Consider the following 26704-nt stretch of genomic DNA (forward strand, 5'->3'; position numbering starts at 1 on the left):
ATCTTATTATACTCATGTTTTGACACGACTCAAAATTGACATCAGAACATAAATTGCCACCCAGAACACAGTGAAAAATTACAGGATAAGCCACACAAATGGCATTTTGTTAGTCAAGGAGAGTAGCCAATATAAGGAGAGCATGAGACAGCATGAAAACAATTCATTAATCTATTTGGATTCTTCTCATGCTATAAAAATATGACTGCACATCAATGGAGATCACAACAGAACACAATTTTACAACTACAACAAACAAACTCCACACAGGTTACCAAAAACAGAAAACCAGAAAATAAGCCTTCTATTTTGACATTCGCAGCAACAAACTTGCACAGATTTCACACTCCCAAGGGCTAATGGATGACAAAAGAAAAAGGCAGGAATACCCCATGTCCCTGCAAAAGCTCAATTGCAAGATGGACGGTCAGTGTCCTTTCAATTGTGGAAGGTGCTAAATAAATAGTCTTCTCATTGTTCCTTCAATGAAACAGTTTTGGACCTCTTCAACTCCCATGGTGGTAAGCATCCTTTATAGTGAGAATGTAGAAACAATGATGACATTGATACTTCCTTCGGCTGCATTGAGATTGATGACAGGCAACTGAAGGCACTCCTGAGTTTCTTCTTTTCATTCTCATATCCTTGGAAATCAGGGTCATGGGGTACGGTGGTAGCTTTAAGGGCCTCAGGGAGTACGCAATTGCACAGTGAACCTACAAGGAAGGCACAAGATAAAAGAATGAGCTATGGTAACAGTAACCAACAGATGGATGAGAGGAAAGTGATATCCAGGGAATTAGTGCCATTGCAGGGCATGTAACTCAGTAAATATCATGTTCAACCTCCATTTTTGTTTTATTTTTCCAGAAAAATGGTGCTCCCTGGTTCTTTTGACTAGTGCTGATGATGAAATCTAAGCATCTAGCCTGTATGTGTCTAAACAAGGCAAGGTCTGATGAGGGACGCAAGCAGGAATTCTTATCAAGGGGCGTCAAAGCATGAAGACAATAACTCTCTAGCTTAGGGCCTTGCGGTAGCACTAAAGTTTCTCTTCTTTTGTGTACTATTTTTCTTAGTTTTTTCGTGTTTCTTAGTTGTCTGGGTTTTCTTTCCATTTTTTTTTTCTTGCTTTTGGTTGTTTCCCACGAACTAAAAATTACTATAGTTATCAAACAACAGTTAAAGAACATTGTAGTATGCAATCAATTGACTTAAAACCCCGTTTGATTGTTTTGGTTTATCTTAAGTTCTTTTGTTTTTGTTGTTTTGGTGCCTTAAGTTACATATGCGGATATGCAAATTGTAATGTATTTTACATTGTGGACTCATCTGCCTATAATATGAAACATATTTCTGAAGAGGGAAACCTTAAAAGTACTTCCATAGAATACTGAGGAGAGCACGAGGCTGTGAATTTTTTGCATAATTTTAAAATCTTTGGAGTCAACAGAAATGAGAAGCATTCAGGCCTTAAGGGTCTACAATACTTGGAGTAAAAAGTTAATGCAAGCCAAACCTCAAAGTAACATATAGTGTATGATACAGAAAGATATATGAAACCCACCAAGTCTTGCAAGTCGATTTACCCATTTTGGCGTTGGGTTCCCAGTCAGCTTGTAACATAAATCCTCACAGAAATGATTGCAGTTCTTAGCAATCAAGTGATATGTATCTCCATTATAGTTCGCTGACTGGCGCTCCATGAAATCTCTAACTTGGACAGGATCCAAGCATGTTGTCCCCATAAATATGGACTTCCTAAACTTGAAGCCAGGGCACTGTCGAGGTTCAACCTCAAAGACACCGCTTGTTGGATAGTCATGAGCTCCAAAGGCATATTCAATCCCATAAACTGTGTAATAGAGACTATCAGAAAACATTAGCATCATCCAGAGAATACTATGATTCAGGAAGAAACAGAACATATATTAACATTATTTAACATATAAGGATCTTTTCCATGTCCTGGTCATTCAAAGAGGATATGTTTGTGAATTCATATTTACATGCGTGCAAGGGAGAATTTATCCTTAGGGGAGTAAAGCACGGGTTGAGAGGAGGGAAGGAAAAATAATAATATTATATTCTTAGTGTGGAAAGAGGTTTTATGGAAATGTCAATTTCTTTTGCTGCTTAGCAGACCCATCATGGATTTGAAAAGCTACTTTATCCATAGTTTAGCCACCAGCAAGGATTCATGTGGTTTAGGTTGAACATGCTGCAAGGATGCATGGGAGTTCAAATTTGGTGTGGGTTGCATAAGTGACAAAAACATTTTGGCATACAAATTAAGGTTTCAGGGAGAGAAAATTGTGAAACATCATTCATTTTTGTGATCCCAAATAGACGGGATTGAGACTTTGCCAAGTATTCTGGAGTTAGATTGGTCAAAGAAGTCAAGTAGAGCCTAAGGAAAATAATTTAAACATCTCTATTTTCAATGTTGTATGAGATTACAAGCTGGTTTTGGGTGGTTTTGCCTGAACATCTGATAAATATACAGCAACTTTATTTCGTTTTAGAAACATCTACTCATGCCATATTATATTTATACATTAACATGAAGTGTTTGAATCAGACTGAATCCTGTACTTGTGCAATTACAGGTTATTAAGTGGATTCTGCCCCAATGCCTCCTTACATTCCCCCACTTTGAATTGAGACAAACAAATGAAAATCTTTTACAATGGTTTTCCTAGTATTTGGTCCATATAGTTAAAGAAAGTATTATCTGGCAGGGGTGAGTAGAACCAAGAAGGCCATTTATTCCATTGTATACAAAATTCAACTGTAGTTGCTATCTCATGATTTCATAAACCAAATCAATATAAAATGGCATTGTTTTCTTACTCAGTAAAGTTGTGACTGTTCTATTTCAGTTATTGACTTGTGCTTTCACTATTGACAATAATACATAACCAGATTATTTCGAGTACAAACTCCATGAGAAGCATCATATGTTCTTAAATACTAGATAACAATAAGGATTGTCAATTCTAAGAGCAACCACTAGAGTTTAAGTTCATGATTAAGAGAAATCCAGAATAAAGGCCATCTAACCTTCCACCCCAGAGTGAAAGATGCCAAGGCCTGCCCAATAGACATATCCATTCATGGGTGTCAAATCATACACATTTAAATAGACAGGTGCGTTGCCTGGACTATATCCAGCTGACTTCACTTTTGGGAACAAGCAGAAACGTGTAGCTGATTTGCCTCTGAGACAGAGAGGCATAATAGAGTGCCAGGCATTCTTTGGTCCTGATTTCATGATTAAGGGTGAAACCAGGAACCCATCAATGCCCAGTTCTAACCTGTAAAAATGGAAACAACAACATCAACTACTCCATGTCAAGAAACTAAACAAAGAAAGCAAGCAATAGATTTGCGATGCACATGATTTTAGTACCATGATAGTATACATTAACAAGGCTAATAACTTATTTGGTTAATCAATCCTTAACCTAATCCTAATTGTATTCATGAAATGTAGAAATCATTATCTAGTCCTTGATTGTTGCATAAAATGCACGATATTAGAACAAAAGGAGATATCTTTCATCATTTCTTGACCTTCCTTAAATGTATGAAGTATACAAATCTCAAGATCCAAGGATAATAATAATCTTATTCCTCATTTTAATATTTTGGTATTAATTTGTTCCTTCAGTCTCTTTCCATACATCTTTCATCTACTTTACGTGATTCTTTTGCTCCAAGTAGATGAACTTAGTTGTCACTTCACTTTACATAAGGGCCACAGCCACAAATCTGATTTGGCGTTCACTCACTACCTTAACCCACACCCTTTTGCATCCAATCATCCTTGTTAAGTTCTCAAATTACATCATACTTCCTGTTATTGACTATGGATGGTCAGGACATTTCCAAGCATTACTAGAGATTTTTGTTAAAAATAGTGGGTTTTTAATCGTGCCCGTCCACATCCAATAACACAAGATGTCTTGTTATTGAGTAATAGAATGTAAGCTCTATCATTTTTAAATCACAAAATATGGGATAACCATGAATCCAACACTAATAATTTCCTCATTCACCAGATTATGACCCCGAGATCTTCATAAAATTTCAAATATTACACCTCCTAGAAGATAACAAAGATCATACTCTCATTTGTAAAGATAATTTATTTTTCACTGTTTGAGTGTGAAGTAGATAAAGTAGGACAAGATACATTATTCTGGGAAAGTAGAATAGGAAATTTATTTTCATACATAAACAAAGAAAAAGAAGAAGAAGAAGACTTAGACACAAGTACACAAACCATTTAAAAGAAAAAGAAGCTACACATACAGTAAATCTTTCAAGGAAGCAGATCAGAGATTCATTAGCAAAAAAAGCAATGTAGCAGCTGATCTTATCCAAATAACAATAACCATAACAAAAATTTGGAAGATTTGGGAAGAAACTAAAAACCAGAGAAACAAATCAAACCCATTAAAGGAGAGTGAAAATCAAAGAGACCCACTGACCTCTGCGCAGAGAGCATCCACTAGAGAGTGAAGGAAATGCAACCACCAAAATGCAATAGAGCCATATTCAGAGCAGAGAGGGCTTCTGGAAATGAAGCAATGTGTGTACCTGAAACCCACACATTGTCTTTGGCCCTCCTGACAAAGATGAAACGAAAGCTCGGGGAAGCACAGAAGCTGCTGCCCCTTTTGAGGCCCAACGAGGAAAGAGAAGGACACAAAGGAGAAGAAGAATGATAAAGCTCTGGTAGCTAAAGTTCAAAGTGAAACCGTGAAAGTATCCCGTCTCTTTCTCTCAATTTGACTGACTTGCTTTTTTACAAAAAATTAAAAATTAAAATTGACTGACTGACTTGCTTTATGAGTCACCAGGTCCAGATGGCATAGATTTTTTTTTTTTTTTTTTTTAGGTAAATCATAATTAACTCAAAAATATTTTTAATTGGACTATTTCTCCTTCTCAAACCGAACAGACCTCTCCGCTGAACGTTTGTCGGAGGTTATCGGAAGTTGTCAACCATTTTTCGCTGTCGCACATTTTTCCATACAAGCCAAACACAAAAAAATAGTTTCAAGAACAAAACAAACATAGCCTAATGTTTAAGATTCAATTTGATATGAGTGAAAATAATGGGAGGTGAATGTCGGTAATGGCTTGAACTCATAACCTATATTGATATTATGTTAAATTGATAGGAATTGATAAATTTAATAAACGTTTTAATAATAACAGATGTGTTAAGTATATATCAAGAGAAAATAATTTCTAGTGCACTATATTTAAGCACGTAAAATGCTGCAATATTTAAATTACCCACTTCAGTTAAATTAAAAGAATATTGGGCCCTTTGTAATTAAATGATTTTTTTTAAAAAAATAAAAAATAAAAAAATTGGAAGAGGAAATCGAGATTCAATTCAATTGGGTTTTTAAAACATCAACAACTAACAATAATACTTTATTTCATGGGATGACAGCGTTGCTTTTGATGATTTATTTATTTATTATTAATTGAAAACTAGTATTATTGATTTGCTGTCTTTATATAATTATATGTAGATCCTCCGTGCTCTGAAAACCGGTATTTACTCGACTCTAGAGAGTTGCGATTAGCTTCATAAATGAGATGTATTTTATTGTTTAGATTCATCATCTTCTTTTAGAGGGCCACCAAGCGGCAAGAAATAATAAGATGCATTTTATTGTTTATATTTTATTTTATTATATTTAATAGTATGATGCAATTTTTTCGACTGCCGAACCTACGGAGATGGAGATCCCCGTGGGTCGAGATGTGAAAAACGTTGCAAATGAATCGTTTGGTATTAATCCTCACATTGACACATTTGAAATGAATAACAATCGAAAAATCCCAAAGGTTAACATCAATCATATCAGTCATTAAAATTTAAATTTTTGTTGCCCAATTAGTCATATTGGACAAAAAAATTGGAGAGTAACGAATGATAATTGAACTAACAGGCCCAAATAACTCATATATATATTAAGACCCGAAACCGGTTCCTTGGCCTAACCCTATCCTACCTGCGTAGTAGAGGATTCACCTCCAAACCAATGAAGTGCGCCGCAATGATAAAAAAATGTGTCTAGACATTTGATAAGTTCTTAATTAGAAAGATACATGATGCTTAAACCTAAGTCGCTGTGGGTTTACTCACACGTAAAAGTTGGAACGTGGTGTGAATATAATTACCCTAAAACCACTATAAAAAGGTAAGTATGTATGAGGTACAAAGGACATTTGGCTTATAGCTCGAAACTCTGATTACTTATTCTCATTACTTGAAAAACTATTGACTTAAGCATCAAAGTGATCTCCCACAAGCACCCTCTAGCAAGCTCTATTAATTACTTATATTTTATTTATTTTGTAGGTGCAATTTGGTCGGTAGTCAGTAGCAAAATGCTGTCACAACAATGTATAAATATTTGAATAACGTGGCAATATAAATTTGAAAAATCTAATATAAACTATAAAATGATCATAAAGACTATATAGGCTAATACATATTTTGGTTAATAAAAAGTTATATTTTTATTTTTTCTTATAATTTATTTATTTTTATCTAATTCAATACAAATTAGTATTTAGAAAAATCCATTAACCTTTTGTTACGAAAATTAATTTGTAATAGGATAAATTGAGTAGGTTCTTAGAGGAACCTCCACCTCTTTTAAACTCATTTTTGAAAATGAGTAATGCTAGAGACCATTTTTTTATCCTCCTAAAGTTGATGTGGCTTTTAAAATCACCATTAGATCAAAATTAAAGTATGATTCATCTAAAATTTAATGGTGATTTTAAAAGCCACATCAGTTTTAGGAGGATAAAAAGATGGTCCCTAGTATTACTCTTTGAAAATAAACTTCTATAATTATTTTTATTAACAGAAAAATTAATTCACATTTTGTTACGATTTTATTTTAATTTTTTTAATATTAAATTCTTTTGGTTAATTAATCCATTCTTTGACACCTTCGTTATTATAAAAATAGAAATTTAAAAGAGTAAAATAAGAAAATAAGAAAAAAAGGAAGTCGGTGGAATCCATTTTTTCTGGACCGTAGATATCCCAAGGGAACGATCGCAACCGCTAAAGTTTTAATAATTTTACAAAAGAGGGTCTGTTCTTATTCCTTCCTGGACTTCCCTTTCGCGCCACAGCCACAGGTCTCTCTCCCTCTCTCTCTCTCATATATATAATTTATTTACTTGCTTATATGCAATTTACATTCCTTTGAATCTTCCATCCCTCTTATTTGCTCAGGTAATAATCTCGGTTTTATTTATTTTTTCTGTTGGGGTATTGTATGATGACCTTTGATGAACTTCAATGTGGATGATAAGCTTATTTGGGATTTTCTTGTAAGAGTTACTAATATTTCTTTTAGCTTGTTATATTTGTCTAGTTAGGACGTTTGAAGTGATTCTAAATTACTAACTAAATGATGAAATTCACATTTTTTTTTTATAAGGATTTAAAATTTTAAGATAAATGGTGATTTAATATGTATTATAGCAGAGGCTGTGATCACTCTATAATTTAATTAAATATTTTATAAGCTTAAGCTTTTGGGATAAGTGATGATTTATTATTATGCAATGAAATGTTTTTAAATAGAAGGTTTTGAATTCGTTGGAAAGCCTACATACAGTCAAGAATGAAAGAGCTTGGTGTCCTACCATTCATAGTAAAAGAGGAGGCTCTAAATTTTCAGTAATCTGTTTATTTGAGGATTAATCTGGCCTTTCTCTATAGCTAGTATGACTTTTAATTTTGATGAATAAGCGTTTCTGAGATTTGAAGACTAATCTAGCCCTTTTCTTTTGTTTATGAGTGATATGTGGATGGTAATGAAGAATCGATTTGAGTATTTAAGATAGCTTTCAACTTACTCTTAAGCCTCGAGTCTTGACTATTGAATAGGCATATTATTGTTCTTGGGGTACTCCACCTCCCTTTGTCACCTCACATTCTGTTGCTTCTTTGATGTTGAATCCATATATGTGAACAAAGTCTTCCTATTGTTGATTTCATGTAGTGAGTTGATTACCTTTGATTATGATATTGGATAAAACTGATTATTTGCTTATCTTAGGTGGTTTATCAGCATCAATTTATGCCGCAATATGGGCCTGCACTTCAATACCATGTTGTATATAACAAGGAGGTCAATGCAAATCCTAACATAGTTAGGGTAATCACAAACTCATCTTGTCATCTCACTTTAAGTGTGCTGTCCCTTTCTTACATATATTTATTCTAGCAGCTAGATTTCTCCATTTCATCAATTTTTTTTTTTTTGATAAATAATCAAAATATCATTAAAAGCGTAAGGCACCCCCATGTACACATAGAGTATATAAAATAAGCCACCTAGGAATTAGTGGCAAAAAGAACAAGAAACTCAAAATAACTAATCACTAAAAGAGAAACAAAAACAGCTGTCTAGAGATACAAAGTGTTGAAGAAAAGATATTTCAACTCCTCCAACATCCTCTCACGGTCCTCAAAACATCTATCATTTCATCAATTTCCACCAACAAATTATTTTACGTAGAAATTATATGGATGTTTTTTTTTATTAGCAATTTTGGAACTTTTAAGGATTGAATATACTTGTGTTCCAGTAGTTAAACGCCCATATATGATTCATGTATATATATTTTATAGAACTACTTGTCTATGGTCAGGGTGCAGGATTGACTATTCCAGAAAAAATAGAAAGGATTCCCAAAAGAATGGACTTGGATCCAAAGAGAAAAAGAAAGAGAAGCTTGAACAATTTGGGGTTTGTAGGTAATGGATCAGGAGAAAGTGAAAAGGCAGCTTCACGTTTTGGAAATAATGGTCCTTCACGAAGGTATTGTTAATTCCTTTATAGGATTCTTTTCCTTCTCATAAGTTATTTTACATTATTTGTTTCTATTATGTTAGTTGAATCTCGGATATATTTTGCTAAGCTATTTTTAAACAGTGCTGCAACTGGAAGTGTGTGCTCATCAGATGAAAGTGATGACACTAACGAGGTATGTCACTCTAGTTAATTTTATGTTGAGTAAATTTTTAATCAATGTGAATGCCTATTGCATTGGTTATGCCTAGTGATGGAGTCTAGGTGGAGTAAAAACTGTTTGGACATGAAGGTATCACTAGTATGTCCTGATCTTTGACTTTTTGCAGGAGTTTTCTGCAAGTGAAATGCAAAGATTTAACCAGTTGCTGGCAGATGGTATGTTTTGAAGTTTGTGCGTTTTTCTTTCATTATTAAAGCCCATTAATTTGATTGCCTGTAATACTTGAACAGGTGTGGTTTCACAGAACAACGCTACTGTCCAGTATCATGTTCCAAATACAAATTTGGCATTGCAGGTTTTAGTGGCAACCACAAGTGAAACTGATCCGAATTTGAGGATGAGACTCGGTGCATCCAGTGCTCAAACCATACTTATGAAGGTAATGCTTGTATGAGAAATTACATCTGAAAACTGGATTCAGGAATGGAAAGTGTTGCTGCTGTCTGTTGCAGCAATAGAATGCATATTATTGTCTTGGCCTCTCTCTCTCCCTCCTTTTTTTCCCATCCTGAACCCATGTCGCTTAGGTACAATTACTACTGTTAAGAGATCAAGATTAATTATTTGTAATTTTGATCACCTCTATCTCTTTCTTTGACAGGAAGAGCTTGAACTTAAGAAAGAGAGGAGGAAGCAGTCTAACAGGGAGTCAGCTAGGAGGTTAAGATTACACAGACAGGTATATGTCTGTTCAATTCTGCAGGCGTTGTTTGATCTTTTTTTTTTTTTTTTTTTTTCTTTTCTGGTTAATAGTTTTAGCATCTGGTCCACAAAGATGCCAGTTATTTCCAGTAATCAGATTTCGCCTTGTTTTAAAGGTCAAGATTATAGTATTTGGTCTGTACAGTTTTTAGCATATACTTCAGATGTAGCATGGAATCCTCTATACCATTTCTGGATGATCTCTAGGCAACTAAGGTAGATGCTTTTTGAGCTTTCATAGGTTTAGCTGCCTTAATGCCATTATGCTGAGGGGATGGTTATTATCCAAATATGTGAAAAGGATCACCATATCCAGTTACTAAGTTTTCCTCTTACCTTTTTATCAGCATTTTCCATATTTCTATCTCTATTGCATTCCAGGTACAATAATCACTACACCTCATGAGATGAGAATTTATATATTTTGAAGTTTTGAAAATCTAGGCTTTAAATTTCTTTTGGGATGTTGAAAATTTTCTGCTATTGATTGATGATCTGATTTAAGTTAACTTGGAGGTAGATACTCTAACAAAATGCAGGTTTTAGCACATAGGAGAAATGCTGAGGACGTTTCCATTTACCATGATCACGCTTTAAGTTAATATCTGTTTGCTTAGTTTTATATTAAAGATCTGCTTCCTGTATGAGCCCTCTTTCCTTTTAATAAAACTTTACAATAGAAAAAAATGAATATAATTGATGATCATGGTCCTAGAGGAACCAAGAGCTAAGACCATACTATTTGATTGATTGATTATATTATGTTGAAATGACTGGCCTAGAAAGTTTCGGAATTCCTTCAGCTTGACCCAATGATAAAAGGTATGAAGCAGGATACAACAGGTGAACAATGGAAATTGAAGCACAAAACCAACATAACTCGACTTATGGATCTTTTTCTTTCTTCTCTTTTCTTTCTTCTTGTGTATATTGATTTTGTGATGATTTCATGCTACATATAAGGTGTAATCACAAAGAGAAAAGAAAGTAGAAAAATTAGTGGAGGCATAAATCAGTCGAGAATAGAATGAAAAAGGGGTATTAAAGCTTCTTTATTTATTTATTTTCCAGGGAATTTGGTTTTGTGTGAAGGCAAGCAAAAATGTGACCTTAGCTTGACCAACAATCTTTCTATAGAAAACTAGACATTTCTGGGAGTCAGCAGTTTTCTAGCCTACTAGTTATCTGGTTTCAATCCGATACCATTTATTTTGAAGGAAAAAATGAGAGGATTTAATCAAAATATTTGGCAATTTTTATCATAAACATGGGATTTCATACTTAGTATAACAACTTGTTAGCCTTTCCTTAATTGACTTGATTATTATTTTTGTTCATATGATATCTGCTTCTGGATTCTTATCTTCCCAGCAAAAATGTGAAAAATTACAAGCAGTGGTGGAGATACTGAGAACCGAGAGTTCCATGCTGAAGGACGAGCTAATGAGGCTTTCTGAGGACTCTGGGAATCTTGGTGATGAAAACAATTCCATAATGGTTCACCATCTAAACCCTGCTTCTTTACTCTGATTCACCCTGTTTGCCTTGGTTTCTGCAATACGGATGATAGTTCCACTTAATAGATATACATCATGTTCTCATAATCTTATGTAACATCTGTGGTTCCCTCCTCTGACCCTTTTGAAAACTGAAAATTAATATCTGGGTTTTTCATTATTACAGCCATTTTAGAGCTTATCGTGCGAATCTCTTATGTGGAACCTATTTATTGTTGAGTCTAAACTTCTACTCACAGACCACCCATGAGAAAGAGCAATTTTACAAACTCAAGCCTAATTTTGAAACTGGTTGATTTTATATATAAATATATATTTGAATTCGATATCATTAATTTATCCTTTTAATGTACATAAGCATTCTCATTTTCACTAATATCATACCTTTTTTTCTTTCAAACTTCGGCTTATATAGCTCAGATTTTAAAGCTCAAACTGAACTTCTATAATTTTTAATAAGTCAAGCTTGACTAGGGTAAAACTCCTAACAAAGCAACTTCTGGTTTGCATTCCTAACATATACAAGTGATACTTGAAATTCAATTCAATTCCTTTTTCTTTCTAATGATGATTGTCATTATCATCCTCATTGTGATATGTTTTTGTAAGGAACCACTATTTAATTAAATTGGTTTGCTGATGGAACAGGATGAGTTAACTAAGATGTACGGGCCAGATGCAATTTCTGACCAAATTGCTATGAACCCCGACTCCGGTAGCGGTGAAAGCAATAACCACAAACAATAGACGACTCAACTCCTGATCAGAATAGAAATTCATCAATCTGGAGTTTGAAGCTACAAGGTAGCTCCAACTGATTTTTTTTTTTTTTACTGTGAGTGAGCTTCATATTGATTCTTTAAGGATGTGTAAGATTATTATTAACAAAGAAGAGCGCTAAGTTTAGGTGTTTATTCTCTCTGCAAGGGTCTGCTTTTAACAGTGTAATACTGTAAATGAGTTTTGTTGCCTACGTGAGGTGATTTTTTTGTCTGATTTCTGTCAACTTACTGTAATACAATTCTTGCATTGACATTCATCAATTGGGGGCATGACACATTTCAACAATTATACAATACATGTGAGATAATTAGATGACATATATCTTAGAACTATTCAAAACGAAACTTTTGGTACCTCCTCATAAAAGAATAAAATAAATAGTACTCATTCTCCTCTGCAGCAAGCTTTTTCAGTAAAATTTGTGAATCATTAATTTGATTTGGAGATCCTCTTTTTCTCTTTTTGGAGATCCCCTTTGATTCATTTCCATCCGCAACCCCAACTCCATTATATAGTAGACAAACCCCTATATTTTTAACAATGGTATCAGGTCCCCAATCTATAAACATCTCAACTTCATCACCATCCTCAAAATCTTTTGTAATTTGAAAATTGCGTAGCAATAGATGATCTCCCTTGGGGAATGGGCCAGGACTTGATTCTGGCAATTGATAGGCCAGAATATTATTTTTGGTATGGTTGATAATTGACATTTTACCTCTATATGAACATAATACTAGAACACGTGATGAAAAGACAACACATATACCAAACCCTTTCAGCATCTGATCATCAATATGTACTTCAAAACGTATAGAGGGTCCCTCACCCTTATGTGTGAACCAATCAGGAATTTGATTGCCGGGGAGAAAAATGCCAAACGCATTATATGTTCCAAGCGTAGCCCATTCCTGTTACATAAGGAAGAACAATAAGTGGTGATTTAACATACGTAATATTATATAAGAGGAAGAGAAACTCGTACCTGTAGAAAGCTTTGCTTAGAAGTATTTGTTAGATTTCTGCACCCTCCCATGTCAACAAATCTAATGGGGTTCGACCTCTTTTCCAGACCTGGAATTTCAAATAATTTACGGCAGTTGGTAAGGAACAAGCCAAGCATATTTGAGAGCATTGAGAGATTCGGCATTCTTTCTAGCGCCGTGCAGTTTTCTGCACGTAGAGAAATCAAGCTTGGTGGTAAATTCGGAATTGATTTAAGCTTTCTGCAACTATCCAATCTAAGCTTTTCAAGCTTCAAAAGACCACCTAGGCTTGATGGTAGGCTTTCGAAATTATTGGATCTTAAATCTAAAATTTGAAGAGAACATAAACTCCAAAGATCTGTAGGAATTGTGTCATCTGATAAATTGCACTTCATGAGACATAAATGTGTTAGTGAGTTCAAGCCTTGTAGTGCAGTGGGCAATAGATTGTTTGAGTCGAGGCATTTCCTTGGTGATATCCAGGACCAAAATAGTGAAGGCAATGACTTAGACGGTGATCCTTTACACCCACATAGAGATAAATATTTGAGGTTCTTTAGTTGCACTATGGTAAAAGGCACTTGTCTTATAGCAGTTCTATCTGCACAAAGAGTTATCAAGGATTCAATCTCCCCCAAGTCGTCAGCCAAATTGTCAATTTTAGAACACCCAGAAAGAATAAGAGTTTCAAGAGACTTCAACTTATAGAAACTCCTTGGCAGACATTTAAGGCATTTGCAATCTTTCAAATTCACCAAAACAAGATTACTAAGATCTCCAATGGAGTGGTGAACCTCAAACAAACTTGTACAATCTTCGAGTATTAATTGCTCAAGATTGGGGAGTCTTGAAAAGTCAGGGGTCTGGCTCAGATAATGCGAATGACTGAGATTTATAATTTTCATCTTCTCAAACAACTGCAAAACAAATGATAAAATAAATAATGAAAAGGAAGGAAATCACAATATTAGAGCTTAGAACATCAAGACTCATTAATTAAAGTTTAAAATTTCATTATACCTTGGGAACTTTCCAAACTTGTCTGAGATTACTATATTGCAAGTCAATCACAACTAGGTTTCTTGGATAAAAGTCGTTTGGCATACACTTTAGAGGGAATCCATGCCAACGGAGCCACCTTAATTCTTTGGGAAGATATTTATAGTCTCCAGTGAGTTGTACATGATCAAGTTGAAGTAATCTCAGTCTTTGCATATTTATAAATGCTCTTGAATTGAAATTCACCTTATTTAAACTCGGCAATTCTAAAGTAAGTCCTTCAATTGCTTTTGTTCCCTATAAAAAACAAGAACTGCGTGAGACAAGTGATCAGTCTAGCAAAACACATGCTTGCAATGTGTGACGCATAAGATTGACTACGTCAACTATAGTTTGAAATCTTATACTATAATTTTTGGGATAAGTGGTGATATAAATTTGAGTTATATCACCACTTATCCTAGAAGTTTAGGACAATTGATTATTTAACATAGTATTAAGCTTTTAGGGCAATTGTTGATTTAATATGGTTTCAGAGCAAATGTCCTGAGTTCAAACATTGTCTCTGTAATTTACTTGCTATTTCTATTGAATATTTCACATACTGGATCTCGATCACTTATTGAAGTGATAGAATACTAATTAAATAATTAAATTCATTATTTCTTATAAATAAAAACTTTTGGCATAAATGGTGGTTTTAACAATTTCAGCCAACCAAAATGCTTTCTTGTTTATCATTTCATTTATTTGACATTGCTTAATATAATGTAATCATGTTTGCAAGTACAAAAACAGTAGAATGATGTTAGCAAAGAAAACAAGTGTCCCCATTTTCAGAAAAGGAACAGAGGGATTAGAAGTGATTGACATGAATTAGTATGCATTTGCTTTCGAATAACACATGTATTAGAAAACAAAATGCTCTATTTTTTTTTTTTAATTGTTTCAATAGAGAAAGTTCTTATTACCTCGTGCTTTGTCAATATATCAAATGCATCCTCATTAAGCCATAATCTACTCCATTTCTTGGGTTCGTTGGGCCATTTTTCACGAACAATTTGTCTTCCCATGTCTCGAAGCAAATCATGCATTGTAAACTTGTTTGTCTTGCTAACTTTAAGAAGACACCGCTGAATGAGGATACTAATTCCAATCTCTGCAAAAAAACCACAACCATCCAATATTTGTACAACATAGTCTTTGTCCATTCCAATAAAGAAGCAAGATATGTCAAGGAATATATCCTTTTCAATATTGTCGCTTAGTGCATCGAAGCTTATTCTAAGTTTGCTTTGAATTTGATCATGAGGATTCTTTTTCAGTTTATCTAATGCACTTTTCCATTCTGGGATGCTCCTAGAGAATAAATGTGAGCCTAAAACTTCGAGAGCCAGCGGCAATCCTCCACAATAAGCAACGACGCTTCTTGACAAGTTAGTATAATCTTTAGTAGGATAACTGTTCCTAAAGGCATGCCAACTAAAGAGCTCAAGAGATTCATTGTCATTCATTGTTGTAACTGTGTATATGCTATCAACTTCTAGCTCCTTTAGCAAATGCTCATCTCTGGTTGTTATAATAATTCTACTTCCTGAACCAAACCATTCACGCCTTCTAGCTATGGCATTCAGTTGCTCCATCTGGTCTACATCATCAAGTATTAGAAGTATTGCTTTATTACAAAGTCTTTCTTTTATTATATTGATTCCTTTCTCAACACTATTTATCTTTATCTCGCTTATCTTCAATATGTCGGAAATAAGTTGTTCTTGGAGACGAACGCGGCCCCTAGGTTCCTTGAAAGTTTCCCTTACATTTGCAAGAAAACTTTTACCTTCAAATTCATGAACAAATTGGTTATATATGGCTTTAGCAATGGTTGTTTTTCCAATTCCGCCCATTCCCAAAATTCCTATCATGCGAATATCGTCGGCTCTGACATTTAACCAAAAAGCCATCTCTTGCACACGAGAATCTACTCCAACTGGGTAGAGTGCTATGAACAAGTGTGTGCTATTCAATTCTCTTGAAATCTCCTCAACAATTTTCCTGATAAACTTGGCTTCATGCCTAGAAATAATTTTAAGATGTAAGATAGAGTCACATTGTACAAGGGAGAATTGAAGTATAAGTTGCATATACATGAATATTTAAAAACTTAGAACACATTAGTTTTGGTCATTATTCTAAACTCATTAGCATTTTACGATACAAATGAAGAAACTAAATTTTTATACCATAGAATTATGTTATAATTAAGTACATGAATTTATAACAAATACTTAAGAATTATTGAAGAGATAAATGGTTAGAGAGTTTTATTAAGAATACATTAATATATATATTAAACACCACTTTAGCCCAAAAGCCTAAGTTAATGGTAGTAATGTCACTTATGTGCATTACTAATTGGACCAAAAAAAAAAACACATGGATGGACCTAATTGAAAATGCAAAAACTTAAGGTTTTGAAAAGCAATTTTTTTTTTTTTTTTTTTTTTTTTTTTTAAAAAAAACCTAGAGAGTTATCTGTAAAAACACGTTTACTCAAGAATTGAATTTATATTTACCCTAAAATAATGGCAATTTTTTTTTTTATAAAAAAAATATCAATAAAATTGACAAAATAATACGTGTATATATGTATTTTCCTAATATATGTATCTATATTTGAAGACACATCCATTGATCCTAAACATTTGAATGAACATAGGCGAAACATTTTTCCTTGTATTTGATACCACTTTAAAACAAAAATTCTTAACCTAATATGTAGAATTTTTGCCTCTAGCTGTAATTCTTAACCTTAAAACAAAATCCTGAAAGTTTAAAATCCTTAGGTGAATTTAGTATAGATCGAAATGACTCACATAGTCACATGTGGACAAACAAGATATATATAGAGAAATTATATATATTACACCAATATCCCACTTTTATCCTAGTACTATCCTAACATGCTAGTGTAGTACTAGCCATTGTTAGGGAAAAAAAAGAAAAAAGAAAAAAGAAAAAAGAAAGCTATGAGACTCTGCCACGTCAGCATAGTATGATAAATGTAATATTTAGCTATAAATTTAAAATTTAAACATTTATCAAATATAAAGTAAAATAAAATAAAAAATAAGAAAATATGTGAAAAATGGGAAAGACTTACTTCCATTTGCTTACAACGTTGTTGATATATGACTATACTTTGATTGCTTTGATTTCTTTTCTTTTTTTTTGAAAAAGCATTTATATTATAACATATGCATAATGTATTTATAGAAAATATATTGTAATTTAATACTATAAATGTGCCACAGAATTGTAGGTGAAAGATAACACTATTGCCTATACGAACTTACCCGTCTACAATTCTTCGTAGATCCCACCCTGACAAATTACCGGCTTCATGAAGAGCTTTTCTCCACCTGAGTACTTTGCCCATGTCCGATAAGTAACGCTCTTCATGTTTTGTGAATGCTTCTGCAAAACTACCCGTCTGGTTTTTCACCTCTGACGGGTCAACATCATAGAATATAGGCAAAACCAACTTTCTTGTAGTTCTTCGGCACTCCATGATCTCTACAAGTTCTTCCATGCACCACCTTGAAGCGGCAAAGTTTCTTGAGAAAACAATGACATAGATTCTGGACCCTCGAATTGCATGTAACAGTTCGGACTCAAGATCTTTTCCTCTTTGGAGCTCGTTGTCATCTTTGAAGGTGTTGATTCCAACATCTCTCAAAGCTAAGTTGAGGTGGTCGGTGAAGTTTTTGCGCGTATCTTCACCTTTGAAACTCAAGAAAACATCATAAATATTCCAATTGGAATGAGGAGAAGAAGATGGAGAGAAGAAGGCTTCAGGAGATCTCCATGTTTTGTCAGCCATGGGAGAACTGATCGATGAGAGGTGGGAAATGGAAAACGATCAGAAGTAGTTCAAAAGTTAGGATAGACTGAACTCCCAAATACTTAATTTGTTTGTGCACCAAATACTCTTTTATCGTCAAAGAATTGTGCGTGCAAAGAAAACACATATATATAGAGTGAAAATTTATTTTTAGTTGTTTATGTTAAAAGGAAGAGAGATGGAGAGCAGACAGGAGAGTGGTTCAGCAGAATCTCTCTTTCTCATCCCAACACACAATCTCTTTTTCTTCTTTGAAATCACCAAGTCAATATTGACGGTGATGCCTACTTTACGTGTAGTACACATATAGTTGGCCACTTGTACTTTGATTTAGAAACGCTTGAACAGGGACACTTGGCACATATATATACCGGTGTTGCAGATGGTTGTGGTGCCCTCTAGACACAGGGCCGGTGTCTTGCGTCGGTGGCTTTGGTTCAATCAAGTATGGTAACTCAGTGCCTCAAAACGCCAGTTAAGGCGTTTCTTGGATTTGTACCGAGAATTTATAAGGTTGTATCATTTATTTGGCACAATTACGCTTATTTGCACAGAGACTATTGTATTTATTCTTATTGTTTGGTTTTCTACCCCTTTTGTATTGATTAAGTTGTAATTCTCCTTTACTCTTTCCCTAATTATGTTCCCTTATGTATTGTCTATCGTGGTATTACGTCCTTCACAGCCGAATTCTTTGACTTTTTTTTTTTTAGCATCCAACTGCTTTGATGATTTGGGCCAATTATCATGTACTAATTAGACTGAACACCATGTATGGGTATTGTGAACTATTTTTTGTATTTAATTATTTTCTCATTTTCTGATCTGCTTTCACATCTGACTAATCATCTAACTAATCTACCCCCCCATGAAGGGCACTACTTTGAAAATTAATAATAAGACCTCACCTAATTAAACGTCTGACTAATCTCCCCCAGAAAATGTTCATTTTTAGTCCTCCCCGATGACCGGCCAAGGGAAACACTTTGAAAGCTACTAATAAGAATTAAGATCTCACCTAAACATCTGACTAATCTCCCGTTAAAAAGGTTTATGTTTAGTCCGCCCCCATGAAGGAAAACACTTTGAAAGCTAATAATTTATAATACCTCGCTTAAAGATCTCACAAATCTCTGGTTGAAAAGGTTTAGGCTCGTTTGATAATACTTTTTATAACAGCTTTTTACTTCTTAGCTAAAAAGTAAAAGTATTAATAAATAATTCAAAATATAAAAAACTCACAAACTACTTTCACTATTAACAACCAAAAAAACTAAAAGTACCAAATAAAAAATTGTAACAAAAGAACCATTAATTACTTTAGTATGAGTAATGTTACATGTCATCATTGTGTCTCCCGAAATTGACATCGGTCTCACTATTGAACTTTGATAAAAAAAAATAATAATAATAATAATAATTTTAAAGCAACATCAATTTTGAAGAGACAAGAATTAATGACATTAACATTACTCTTTTAGTGATATATACACACTTGCACATCATTATGATTTTCAACCTTATCATATATATTGACTTGCGAAAATGGTGCATGTGAAGTTTTACTTTTATGCCTTAAACTAATTAATAAGGCTAGGATTCAATACATATTTGTGTTTGATGATAGATTATACTCAATAAAATCATGGACTTGTTAGAAATCTTGAGATAGGTTTTGGTTTGAAGTGATCGATATAAAAATCGTTTCATTAACTCAATTTATAGACATAACATATGAATTCACTCGCTATTGAATCTGTAAGACCCAAGTGTAAATTTATAAAAAAAAGGTTTTGTCATACTAAATATTATACTTTTTGGATGCCAGGAGAACACGATCGAGTTTGATTAAGTTCAAATCAAACAAACAGTACTCTACCTATTCCATCTAGAAGCATATGCAAGAATGTCAACATATATTATTGACTTCATTGTCTTGATCTTCTTTATTGGAAGGGTTCATCAATGTTAGCTAGAAAGAAAAACCCACATGTGAATTTACTGGAAGGGTTCATTATAAATTTTATTTTAACTAATAAAATATATCATGTATTAGATGGATATTAATTTAATTGTTGTATTATATACCTCTTGAAGAGTTTTTTTTTTTTTTTTTTTTAAGAATAAATATGTTACTTTCATTATTCAATCAAGAAAATAGAGCAGATTGCTCTAACAAAACATTATAGATACATCAATGATTTTCTTCAATCCAAGCCTAATCTGTGATTTTTTAACTGACGGCCATTGCTAAGTCCTGTACCGCATTATTCGTAACTCTGCTAAGATGAAATAATTTGCCAACTAGATATTGAAGTTATAGCTATGCGAGTGTCATCCTCTAGTTGTCTAAATCTACTCCATTTTCGTCGGGTAGAATTTACCATTTTCACTACTTGAAGTCTTGAAGCGCATCACCTTTCAAAATAATATTTAATTTGAAGTCTGAACTCCTTGCAAAAGGCAGTGGCAAGAAATGGCAACTCAGGATTAGGCAATAAATAGGACATTAAATTGGGCCAACCTCAGACAACATTCACAACGGTCGGCCCATACTTTCTGCTTGAACAAAACATTAGCACTACAGGCCCACACCAAAACAAAAGTGGTCCAAAAACCGGCGCATTCGTTTCAGAAGCTGTATTTTCGAAAGACCCAGGAAAGAGAATAAACTTTCAAGACAATTGCTAGTGAACAACTTTAAGATCGGGACCAAACGAACAAGCATTTTGAAAGCCAATTGGACTATGATTACTGATATCTGATCATGTTATAAAGCCTTTACATAGATTAAGGAGAAATATCAAATAAGAACAACCTATGAATACTGATATCTAATCATGTTAGAAAGTGCTTGTTGAATAGATAACACAACTTTAATTCAACTTTCTTGAAGAAAACAAAAACTGAGGTTAACTAAATTTTTGGTTCACCGGAAGAAATGGACTCTGATTTTCTTTTTCGCCACAAGCTCAAATATGCACATATCACCAATCTTGAGCTTGTTTTCACGCACAAATGCCTTCAATCCTTTAGAAAGGACTTTGCTACTCCCATTCTTCACATAATTAACTTCCCAAGTTTTATCTTCTGAATTAAGTAGAACAATTTTTGTTGTGCCTTGAGGAGGAAGGTGTTCTCTAGCAAAAGGAGCTGGGACTCTCTGCATAAAAAAAAAAAATAATAAATAAATAAAAAGACCCATTTTGTAAATTTTGCTTATACAATCAAATATCGACAGCAGAGAGAGAGAGATGTAGTGGTTGAATGCTTACAAGTAGGAACCCCTTCTCCACATTGTGTTTTTTCATGTACATCTTGAAGAAAGGAAAGTCAGAGGTAAAAGACTCGGCCGTTTTTGAACCGTTTGATTTTTCTGTATCAACTTTTCTTTTTTTCCCTTTCTCTTCATTAAATTTGAGATGTGAATCCATTCTTTGGGTGGGAGTTCTCTGGATGCCTTTCCCTTTGAATTTTTTCTGCTGGTTTGCTTCATCATGTGGAATTTGCTTGTTAATAGCATGATCATAAACTCTCTCGCAACAATCTTTTCCAAAAATGATCACATCAAATGACATATCTCCATTATATTTGAAAAGAAGGAACTCATTGTCGCCCAAGGAGTGATCTTCAAAGTACTGCTTCCAACCATCTTCTATAACTATGTCTTCTGCATTGTTGCACAATTTTACATGCCACTCGTCTCCACAGGAACCCCTAAGAATTGCTTGATAAGGCAATTTTTTGGGTAAATGCTTCACAAAATTTCGTGGGATTCGCTACAAGTTACAAAAGAAATAGAGGAAGATCAAACTTAAGCTGCTGTGAAACGAATCATAAGAAAACTGTGGTTGATCTCTTAACGGAACAAAGCTCTCAGATATATACCGCACTCAATTCCAACAAATAAACAAATCAGAACAAACAGATCAACAAAAAAAAGAAACAATAAACAAAAAGATTTATATATATATATAGATGCAAGAGAATGGATTTATTAAAACGGTGTGTTTTGCCAAAAAGAATTTAACGCTATATTTTATCATCTTCCTTCTTTTCGTTGAGAGACAAAAGGTTAACCTAATGTCTGAAACTTGAAAATCAAGAAAAATGGTGGAAGCTTGAATCTCGCCTTTTTAGTCTAGAAAAAAGGGATTTCCTCTACATGTATATGCTCCTTCATGATTGGATGAGAGTGGGCAACCAAGATATCGAGAGAAAATATACCAGGGGTAAGAGAAAATTTACCAGGTGCTCAGTGTTGGCGCATCCAAAGATGAGCTTGAAGAAGCAGGGCCTATTGTCATGAAATGCATCCATTTCGTCTTGAATCTCAGCCTTCATCTTCTAGGGTTTCAGCTTTGAAAAGCTTAGGGAAGCCAAGATCTTGAAGTGTACCCTCCTTTAATCTTTTACCATGTATATATATTTAGCTGGTTGTTCTGCCTTCCTTTTATAAGCACTACCCCTGCAGTGATAAGAGAGAGGGAGATAAATAATGGAAGTGGGTGTTTACAAAATGATAGCTTGCATGTGATGAGAGTTTTCCATTATGGGCTTTGTGACAAACTACGTGATTAATATATATAGCTGGCTCTGCAGAGATGGAGAGAGAGATAAGCTGTCTCTTTCTTATCTTTATTTTCTCCCATTTTATTAATGAAACTTTAATTACGTAATACACATGATAATAATACAATATGCCAAATAAGTATTTATTGATTTATTCTGCATTTTTTTTTCCTAAAAAAAAGGAAAAAAATGTTAGAGAAGAAAACCAAGTATTAAAAAAGCAGACCCATGCCAGAAAGCAAATTAAAATCGTAGGAGTAGAAATCTTTGAAAAAGAAAGGAAAAGCCATGATACCCAATTCAAAAAAAAACACAGCATCATTATTCACCAGACAAAAGTAAGACAAAAAGCAATAATAAAAAAAGATTCCAAGAAAAAGTGAAAGAAAAAAAGAAGATCAGACAGTCGTACGTACGTAGCTGTACCAAAATTCATAGAAATCTTGAACAGAAATTAAGGTTTTATAATTAATTTGTACCATGATCCTCCGGTTGTTGGGCTTGATTTCTCGGACAGGATCTGATCGTTGGCCTCGTTGGCCTCTCTTCACCCTACGGAGAGCTTCATTTCGTACAGAAACTTGGAGTTGAAGTGAGAATGTTATAAAAGGTAGTCCCTTTTTCTTCTATGTGGTCCTGCTCTTGTACATGCACGCTCTAGAGTCTTGATCCAGGTTGTAAACGATGACGTTTTAGGCTTGATTGTGTTCAAGGCCCAAAGCCAAAGGACAAGCTGTCATCTTGAAACAAAGACGATGATCAGATCAGACCTAGCTTGTGAGTGTGAGAGAAAAGCTTAGAGTCGAGTGGCGGCGGCGACTATGGATTCAGCTAGAAAGCTCAGTACTCATGGCATCTGCATCCACTGGGTGTTATTGTTATATATATATATATATATATATAACAAATCAAATGAAAAGGGTTACATGAAAAAAAAGCTTAAAAAAAAAAAAAAAAAAAAAAAAAAGGCAAGAGGGAGTAGATTTTCCAACAAGCCCATGTGGTATGGTCCCACTAGTGTATGGAGATTGAGTTTTTTTTTTTTTTTTTTTTTTTGACATGTTCGTACAAGAAGGAGAGGGGGAATTCGAACTAGTAACCTCCACTTCATTAGGCATGGTCCCAACCGATTGAACTATCTCTTGGGACGGAGATTGAGTTTTTGATTAAAGAATCATGCTATATAGGCTTGGGAGAATGGGGATAATGGGAATTGGGGGGAGACATAGTTGAAAATTATTCGTGAAATTGACCGCTAAGTTTGATATAAGTTGAATTGAGTATTTTTTTTTTTGTTTTTTTGGATATGTCCGTGCAAGGGGATGGAAAGATGGAAGGGGGATTCGAACTAATGATCGCTTCTGTTTCATAAAGCGTGGTTTCTTATCGAGAACAAGTTGAACTCATGATACAATGTTAAATAACTTCTTATCCTAAAAATTTAAGCTGATAGGAAGTAGTTGATTTAATCATTTAAATAAATATTTGGGTAAAGTCCATTTAACCTCCTCAAATTATCATCTCATTGACAATTTATTCCTCAAACTATCATTGCGACAAACAAAATGTATAATAGTTCAATGGCTAAAAGTGGAGTTTTCCCAAAAAAAGAAAAAAAAAAAAAAAAAAAAAAAAACGGTGTCGTTTATGCTGGTCCATCTTGTCAAAACCCTAGTCTTATATACGCCTGCGCTTCTTCTATTGCTCCTCTCTGCCTGGCCTCTCTGTCTCTGCTCTCCCTCCCTCTGATCAGATCAGATGGTACGAATCACCATAGTCGTTAGCTTATCTCTCTGTCTCTCTCTCTCTCTCGCTCTAACTATGTGGTGGATTACTGGTTTTGCAGGCTCCAAAGAAAGAAAAGGCTCCTGCACCATCCTCCAAGCCCGCCAAGTCTGGTGGTGGCAAGCAGAAGAAGAAGGTCAAATCCACACAAACATTTTTTACATACATACATGTTTGCATATTGGAGCTAATGTTGTTGTATTTTTATGTTATAGTTCTAGTGTGCTATTGGTTTGGTGGGTATTTGGTAGAGATGCGAAATTGGTTTTATTCTGTTTGTTTATTTATGTTTGATTTGGTGGGGAACAGAAGTGGAGCAAGGGGAAGCAGAAGGAGAAGGTGAACAACATGGTGCTGTTCGACCAGGGAACCTATGACAAGCTTCTGTCCGAGGCTCCCAAATACAAGCTCATCACCCCCTCCGTTTTATCCGACCGTATGAGGGTATAATTTTTTTCGGCTCGTTTTTTCTTTTTATTTACACGCATTTGTGTGCGGATGTCGTTGATTATTAGTTTAGTAAGCACCTCTATTACTTTGTATGAGATTGTGTTTCTTTTAGAAGTGGGATTGAAAAGCTGGTGTGTGTTTTAAAATTTGTTCAATCCTGGGCAGAGATTAATTTGTTGGAATCAGGTTGAAATTTCTTAGGGAAGATATTAATTTACTGGAATCAGAGTAGTTGCAGCTTCGACCCGCAAAATTGTATGTTAAAGTAAAAACTTTTGGGATCAATAGAACTCTATTTGAAGCTTGATTGAGGCAATATAGAAGTGGGTGGCTAATTCAAAAAAGTAAAAAATCATAGGATTTGGGCAATGAGAGGCTTGTGCTTGGTTCCATAGAGTTTTCTGTTGGCGGATTGTTTTCATAGCTAATTATTGTGAAGGATATCACAATGAAGAAACCTGCAGTAACATATGGGAACAAACCCTTGTTGAAAGTAGTGGATTCCTGACAATGGGATCTGATGTCATAGAGTGCAAACAGTCATGACCTTCTAGAAGCTTATTGTGAGTGAACTGATAGAAGATTACTAATTTCCAAAAATCATGTGCACTCATTCTTGGTTGAACCTCAAACTAAGCGAGTGTCAATTAGAATTCATAATGTTGAGGATGAGCCATTTATGTTGAATAAACCACGTGGAATCTTTGATTGATGACAAGAGCGTTAACATCCAAGCTTTTAGTTGAGTAGTTGTAGTAGGTTGTGAAAGTTGATTTTGGTTAGATTTCAATTTCATCATATATTGCTTATTTTAGGTTTTTTGTTATTTGGGCATGGTTGTTTTCTTCTAGTTTTGTTTTTTCATCAACTTATTTTAGGTCTTTGTTATTTGTGTGATTGTAATACTCCGGTCCTAATAGAGAATATGAATTCATGAGTGCTAGTTCCACATTGGTTATTTACTAGGTAAGAATGAGCTTTCTAAGTGATTCATGGGTGAGATTGTAACACTCCAGTCCCACGTTGAGAATATGAATTCATGGGTGCTAGTCACACTTTAGTTCTTTATTAGGTAAGACTGGGCTTTATGAGTAATTTTAGGAAAGGGTCAAATTAACTAATCATTTTGGAGTGATCATGTTATTACCGCTTTTTTCAGGTCGGTACACCTCCGGCTTCCCTTTTAATGATTCATGTCATGTATATTTGTTAACTCTACTATGGGGAGTAATATGTTCTTTTGAATCTTTTCATTATGTCTCATTTGAGGTTGTGTGCATCTCACAGATTAGTGGATCACTTGCAAGGAGAGCAATCAGAGAATTGATGGCTAGAGGCTTGATCAGGATGGTGTCTTCGCATGCAAGCCAGGAGATATTCACGCGAGCAACAAACACCTAGTTGTCTTATTGCCTTTGCATGTTCAATTTTATGTAGTGTTGCTGTTTTTATTATTTATACATGTTAAGAAAAAAAAAAGAAAGGCCTAACGGGTATCGGCTTAGTTCTAGACTATCTGTCAACTTTGTTGTTTAATCTCCCATATGGAGTGATTGAGATTGCTAAGTTTTAAGTTTTCTTAGAATAGTATCTACTCATAAGATTTGAGCTTGGTGTTTTTGATCTTCAACATTCCATATTATGCTCCTTTATGTGTAATGTAATGGGCTATATTAGTATTATTATTATTATCAGATGTGCTAGATTCGTGGCATTACAGCTTGGTGGTGCCTCTGAATGTTGTGGCCTAGTCTCATTTCGTTGTATTGGTGGATTGAAAGTTCTTCGCCAAATTGAATAGAAGGAAATTCTTTCAATTTAGTTTATTAAATAGAAAAATGGTTAAATACTAAATATCCCCTTAAGATTTCGAAACTTTATTTTTACCTCCCTAAGGTTTCATTTTTATACAG

At 34.2% G+C, this 26704-nt stretch overlaps 5 protein-coding genes across 5 annotated transcripts; 2 read left to right on the forward strand and 3 right to left on the reverse strand.

Moving 5' to 3' along the window:
* Nucleotides 1-145: 145 nt before the first annotated feature.
* LOC132167391 (deSI-like protein At4g17486) lies at nucleotides 146-4735 on the reverse strand. Its single transcript, XM_059578352.2, has 4 exons — nucleotides 4497-4735; nucleotides 3064-3317; nucleotides 1568-1855; nucleotides 146-716 (listed from the first exon to the last, which is right to left on the reverse strand). The coding sequence occupies exons 1-4, from the start codon at nucleotides 4511-4513 to the stop codon at nucleotides 472-474; spliced, it is 804 nt and encodes a 267-aa protein (XP_059434335.1). The 5' UTR covers nucleotides 4514-4735; the 3' UTR covers nucleotides 146-471.
* Nucleotides 4736-7152: 2417 nt separating this feature from the next.
* On the forward strand, nucleotides 7153-12286 carry LOC132166117 (G-box-binding factor 1). The gene is made up of 9 exons (XM_088513191.1): nucleotides 7153-7188; nucleotides 8118-8216; nucleotides 8713-8882; nucleotides 8997-9048; nucleotides 9203-9251; nucleotides 9327-9475; nucleotides 9698-9775; nucleotides 11170-11295; nucleotides 11964-12286. The coding sequence occupies exons 2-9, from the start codon at nucleotides 8139-8141 to the stop codon at nucleotides 12060-12062; spliced, it is 801 nt and encodes a 266-aa protein (XP_088369317.1). The 5' UTR covers nucleotides 7153-7188; nucleotides 8118-8138; the 3' UTR covers nucleotides 12063-12286.
* A 141-nt stretch (nucleotides 12287-12427) lies between these two features.
* LOC132170820 (TMV resistance protein N-like) lies at nucleotides 12428-17963 on the reverse strand. Its single transcript, XM_088512595.1, has 5 exons — nucleotides 17437-17963; nucleotides 15055-16156; nucleotides 14105-14380; nucleotides 13084-14001; nucleotides 12428-13009 (listed from the first exon to the last, which is right to left on the reverse strand). Exons 1-5 carry the CDS (start codon nucleotides 17961-17963, stop codon nucleotides 12428-12430), a joined length of 3405 nt encoding a protein of 1134 aa, XP_088368721.1.
* A 2768-nt stretch (nucleotides 17964-20731) lies between these two features.
* Nucleotides 20732-23402, reverse strand: LOC132170810 (B3 domain-containing protein Os01g0723500-like). Its single transcript, XM_088513879.1, has 4 exons — nucleotides 23036-23402; nucleotides 22233-22452; nucleotides 21260-21763; nucleotides 20732-21147 (listed from the first exon to the last, which is right to left on the reverse strand). Exons 2-4 carry the CDS (start codon nucleotides 22326-22328, stop codon nucleotides 20914-20916), a joined length of 834 nt encoding a protein of 277 aa, XP_088370005.1. The 5' UTR covers nucleotides 22329-22452; nucleotides 23036-23402; the 3' UTR covers nucleotides 20732-20913.
* An 842-nt stretch (nucleotides 23403-24244) lies between these two features.
* LOC132168169 (small ribosomal subunit protein eS25y) lies at nucleotides 24245-26265 on the forward strand. Its single transcript, XM_059579281.2, has 4 exons — nucleotides 24245-24317; nucleotides 24403-24477; nucleotides 24651-24785; nucleotides 26079-26265. Exons 1-4 carry the CDS (start codon nucleotides 24315-24317, stop codon nucleotides 26190-26192), a joined length of 327 nt encoding a protein of 108 aa, XP_059435264.1. The 5' UTR covers nucleotides 24245-24314; the 3' UTR covers nucleotides 26193-26265.
* The last annotated feature ends 439 nt before the right edge of the window (nucleotides 26266-26704 follow it).

This window comes from Corylus avellana, chromosome 2, assembly GCF_965113065.1.
Source record: "Corylus avellana chromosome 2, dhCorAvel1.hap1.2, whole genome shotgun sequence".
Taxonomy (NCBI): Eukaryota; Viridiplantae; Streptophyta; class Magnoliopsida; order Fagales; family Betulaceae; genus Corylus; species Corylus avellana.

What these genes read in the sequence shown, in the direction of transcription:
- LOC132167391 (XM_059578352.2), bottom strand. An exon ending in CTTTCACTCTGGGGTGGAAG is followed by an intron (nt 1,856 to 3,063) that starts GTTAGATGGCCT and finishes TCTATTACACAG; the next exon opens with TTTATGGGATTGAATATGCC. An exon ending in AAATCGACTTGCAAGACTTG is followed by an intron (nt 717 to 1,567) that starts GTGGGTTTCATA and finishes CCTTCCTTGTAG; the next exon opens with GTTCACTGTGCAATTGCGTA.
- LOC132166117 (XM_088513191.1), top strand. Translation starts at nt 8,139, where the DNA reads ATGCCGCAATATGGGCCTGCACTTCAATACCATGTTGTATATAACAAG. An exon ending in TAACCAGTTGCTGGCAGATG is followed by an intron (nt 9,252 to 9,326) that starts GTATGTTTTGAA and finishes ATACTTGAACAG; the next exon opens with GTGTGGTTTCACAGAACAAC. An exon ending in CTCAAACCATACTTATGAAG is followed by an intron (nt 9,476 to 9,697) that starts GTAATGCTTGTA and finishes TTTCTTTGACAG; the next exon opens with GAAGAGCTTGAACTTAAGAA.
- LOC132170820 (XM_088512595.1), bottom strand. Translation starts at nt 17,963, where the DNA reads ATGGCTGACAAAACATGGAGATCTCCTGAAGCCTTCTTCTCTCCATCT. An exon ending in ATATATTGACAAAGCACGAG is followed by an intron (nt 14,381 to 15,054) that starts GTAATAAGAACT and finishes TGTTTTTTATAG; the next exon opens with GGAACAAAAGCAATTGAAGG. An exon ending in AAGTTTGGAAAGTTCCCAAG is followed by an intron (nt 14,002 to 14,104) that starts GTATAATGAAAT and finishes TTTGTTTTGCAG; the next exon opens with TTGTTTGAGAAGATGAAAAT.
- LOC132170810 (XM_088513879.1), bottom strand. Translation starts at nt 22,328, where the DNA reads ATGAAGGCTGAGATTCAAGACGAAATGGATGCATTTCATGACAATAGG. An exon ending in GCGCCAACACTGAGCACCTG is followed by an intron (nt 21,764 to 22,232) that starts GTAAATTTTCTC and finishes TGTAACTTGTAG; the next exon opens with CGAATCCCACGAAATTTTGT. An exon ending in TGGAGAAGGGGTTCCTACTT is followed by an intron (nt 21,148 to 21,259) that starts GTAAGCATTCAA and finishes TTTTTTATGCAG; the next exon opens with AGAGTCCCAGCTCCTTTTGC.
- LOC132168169 (XM_059579281.2), top strand. An exon ending in GTGGCAAGCAGAAGAAGAAG is followed by an intron (nt 24,478 to 24,650) that starts GTCAAATCCACA and finishes GGTGGGGAACAG; the next exon opens with AAGTGGAGCAAGGGGAAGCA. An exon ending in TTTTATCCGACCGTATGAGG is followed by an intron (nt 24,786 to 26,078) that starts GTATAATTTTTT and finishes TGCATCTCACAG; the next exon opens with ATTAGTGGATCACTTGCAAG.